This window comes from Microcaecilia unicolor, chromosome 1, assembly GCF_901765095.1.
Source record: "Microcaecilia unicolor chromosome 1, aMicUni1.1, whole genome shotgun sequence".
Taxonomy (NCBI): Eukaryota; Metazoa; Chordata; class Amphibia; order Gymnophiona; family Siphonopidae; genus Microcaecilia; species Microcaecilia unicolor.
The window spans coordinates 640,156,758-640,159,500 of record NC_044031.1 but is presented as its reverse complement, the minus strand read 5'-3'; the positions used below and the strand labels follow the sequence as shown (position 1 = coordinate 640,159,500).

Here is a 2,743-nt window from a genome sequence, read left to right as displayed (position 1 = left end):
TATGGAGGGAGCTGAAGCTGCGAGTTGCCAAGCGACAGCCCAGAACTCTTAATGATTTAGAGATGATCTGCAAAGAGGAGTGGACCAAAATTCCTCCTGACATGTGTGCAAACCTCATCATCAACTACAGAAGACGTCTGACCGCTGTGCTTGCCAACAAGGGTTTTGCCACCAAGTATTAGGTCTTGTTTGCCAGAGGGATCAAATACTTATTTCCCTCTGCAGAATGCAAATAAATTCATATACTTTCCACAATGTGATTTTCCGGATTTAATTTGTGATGTGCTATCTCTCACTGTTACCAATAACCTACCCTTCAATTATGGGCTGCTCATGTCTTTGTCAGTGGGCAAACTTACAAAATCAGCAAGGGATCAAATACTTATTTCCACCACTGTATCTATGTTTATTTGAATGTTCTCCATGTTGTCATTATGGTACCATTTGTTTTGTCCTGACATTTATCATATTTCTGTTATATGATTGTTTTACACTGCTGTTAAATGTGTGCATTTCTAACACTGTTTCATGTTAGTCCTATTACTAGGTTTCAATTTCCTATTTCCAAGTTTACTTCATTAATTGCATTTATGCCTATATTTGATCATTATACTACCGCTATGCTGTAACAGAATTATGTTTCATATTACATTATGCCTTGGGTGAATCTCTTGATAAAGACAGTTAATAAATCATACCAAACAAATAAACAATAAACAATTGTTCATCTAATATTTCCAGTGATAATCTGATAATTGAATGATTACTATGCAATAGTGTGGTGGAGCTACAGGATATACAGTATGTTGTTCTTTTTAAGTACAATGTGCAGGTTATAAACATCTCTCAGTGTTCCAGAACAAAACAAATAAATGCAATCACAAGATAAAAAATGAAGTCTTGACCTGTGTTTCAAAATTGTGACCACAATTTCCTTAATAGGGAAGGCTTAATTTTTCTCAATGCCTGCTTGACATCCTGGTTTCTCAGGCTGTAGATCAGAGGGTTTAACATGGAAATCACCACAGTGTAAAACACAGTAATCACTTTATCCTGTTCCTGTGAATAACTTGATCTGGGTCTAAGATACATGAAGAAAATTGTGCCAAAGTATAATGTCACACAAGTCAAGTGAGAGGCACATGTGGAAAAAGCTTTGTGTCTACCTTCTGCAGATCGGATTTTCAGGATTGTAGAAAGAATGTAACTGTATGAGACTATGATCACTAGAACTGAGCTAATGGCAATGAATCCACCAAAGCCAAAAATTATCAGTTCATTAATGAATATGTCAGTGCAAGAAAGAATAAACAGAGGTGGAAAATCACAAGCAAAATGATTTATCACATTAGATCCACAGAATGATAATTGAAAAGTGCAGATGGTCTCTGTTAGGGAATGTAGAAATCCTCCTCCATATACAAATGTTACCAACTGAATACAGACCTTTTTAGTCATAATGACTGTATAAAGCAGTGGATTACAGATGGCCACAAAACGATCATATGCCATCACTGCTAGTAGAAGACATTCTATGCCTCCAAAGCTGCTATAAAAATACAACTGTATTCCACAACCAAGAAAGGAAATTGTGTTGTTTTCTGAAAGGAAGCCAGTCAACATCTTGGGAGTGATGGTGGATGAGTAACAGAGATCTACAAAGGACAAGTGACTGAGGAAAAAGTACATGGGGGTGTGAAGACGAGGACTGAGTCTGATCACTGTAATGATGACCCCACTGCCCAGCACGGTGATGATATAAATTAGTAAGAATAATACAAAAAGTATTATCTGAAGAACTGGATCATCGGTTAGTCCAAGGAGAACAAACTCAATCACTGTGCTATGATTTGTCACTTTCATTTCTACAATATATATCTTCCTGGAGTAGCAATGGACTTTGAAATTTAATTATCTCAATAGCACACAGATGCTACTAAAATAAAATGTGATATCTTTAGATGTTAATTGTAGGCACAGTCATTATAAAGATTGTTGTCATATTACTTCAGGGAAGTACATTTTCTGGAGAGCTTTATAAAAGAGAGCAGCAAGCATCATCTTCCTTAAACTGAAGTCAAAGAGTTCCCGAAAGCAGAATTTCTATATATAACGTGCAACTTTTAGTTCAATATCCCTACAAAAGTGCATAGACAAAAAATACTTATTGCTCTGAAAGTATGCAATAAAAATACATACATTACATTTTTGTTAATTATCTTATAGATATTTTCAGTTGCATTTAGCATTTCTGACTGGATTTCCTGTAGAAAATGTATTTATGTATTTACATATTTGCCCCCCTGTTTACTAAGCCATGCTAGGGGGCTGCTGTGCGGCAATGCTGACACAGCCCATTCAAAGTAAATGGGCTGTGTTGGCATTACCGCACTGACAGCCGCTAGTGAGGCTTAGTAAACACAGGGTTGATTTGTGGCCCCAAATCATCCTAGTTGGGTAATTCTTCCCAGGCTAGATTTAGAACATCCATTTGTTTGACTGTAACTGTGCAGTGAAATTGAGCAGGTTATAGTTGAAAATCCACAATGATTGACCTCTTCAAAAATAATCCTATGTTCTTTTTTGGATAACTTCCTAGAGGAAATGTCCATAGTCTGCTATTGAGGTAGACATAGGGGAAGCCACTTCTTGTCTCTTGGATTGGTAACATAGAATCTTGCTAGTATTTAGGATTCTGCCAAGTACTTGTGACCTGGATTGGCCACTGCTGGGCTACTGGATA

The 2,743-nt window shown here is 36.8% G+C and overlaps 1 protein-coding gene across 1 annotated transcript; it reads right to left on the bottom strand.

The window, feature by feature from the left end:
- Positions 1 to 912: 912 nt before the first annotated feature.
- On the bottom strand, positions 913 to 1,869 carry LOC115461058 (olfactory receptor 1019-like). Its single transcript, XM_030190596.1, has one exon. The coding sequence runs from the start codon at positions 1,861 to 1,863 to the stop codon at positions 913 to 915; it is 951 nt and encodes a 316-aa protein (XP_030046456.1). The 5' UTR covers positions 1,864 to 1,869.
- Between the last annotated feature and the right edge of the window lie 874 nt (positions 1,870 to 2,743).

Bases quoted from the DNA above. Each gene is read 5' to 3' on its own strand.
- LOC115461058 (XM_030190596.1), bottom strand. From the start codon at position 1,863: ATGAAAGTGACAAATCATAGCACAGTGATTGAGTTTGTTCTCCTTGGA.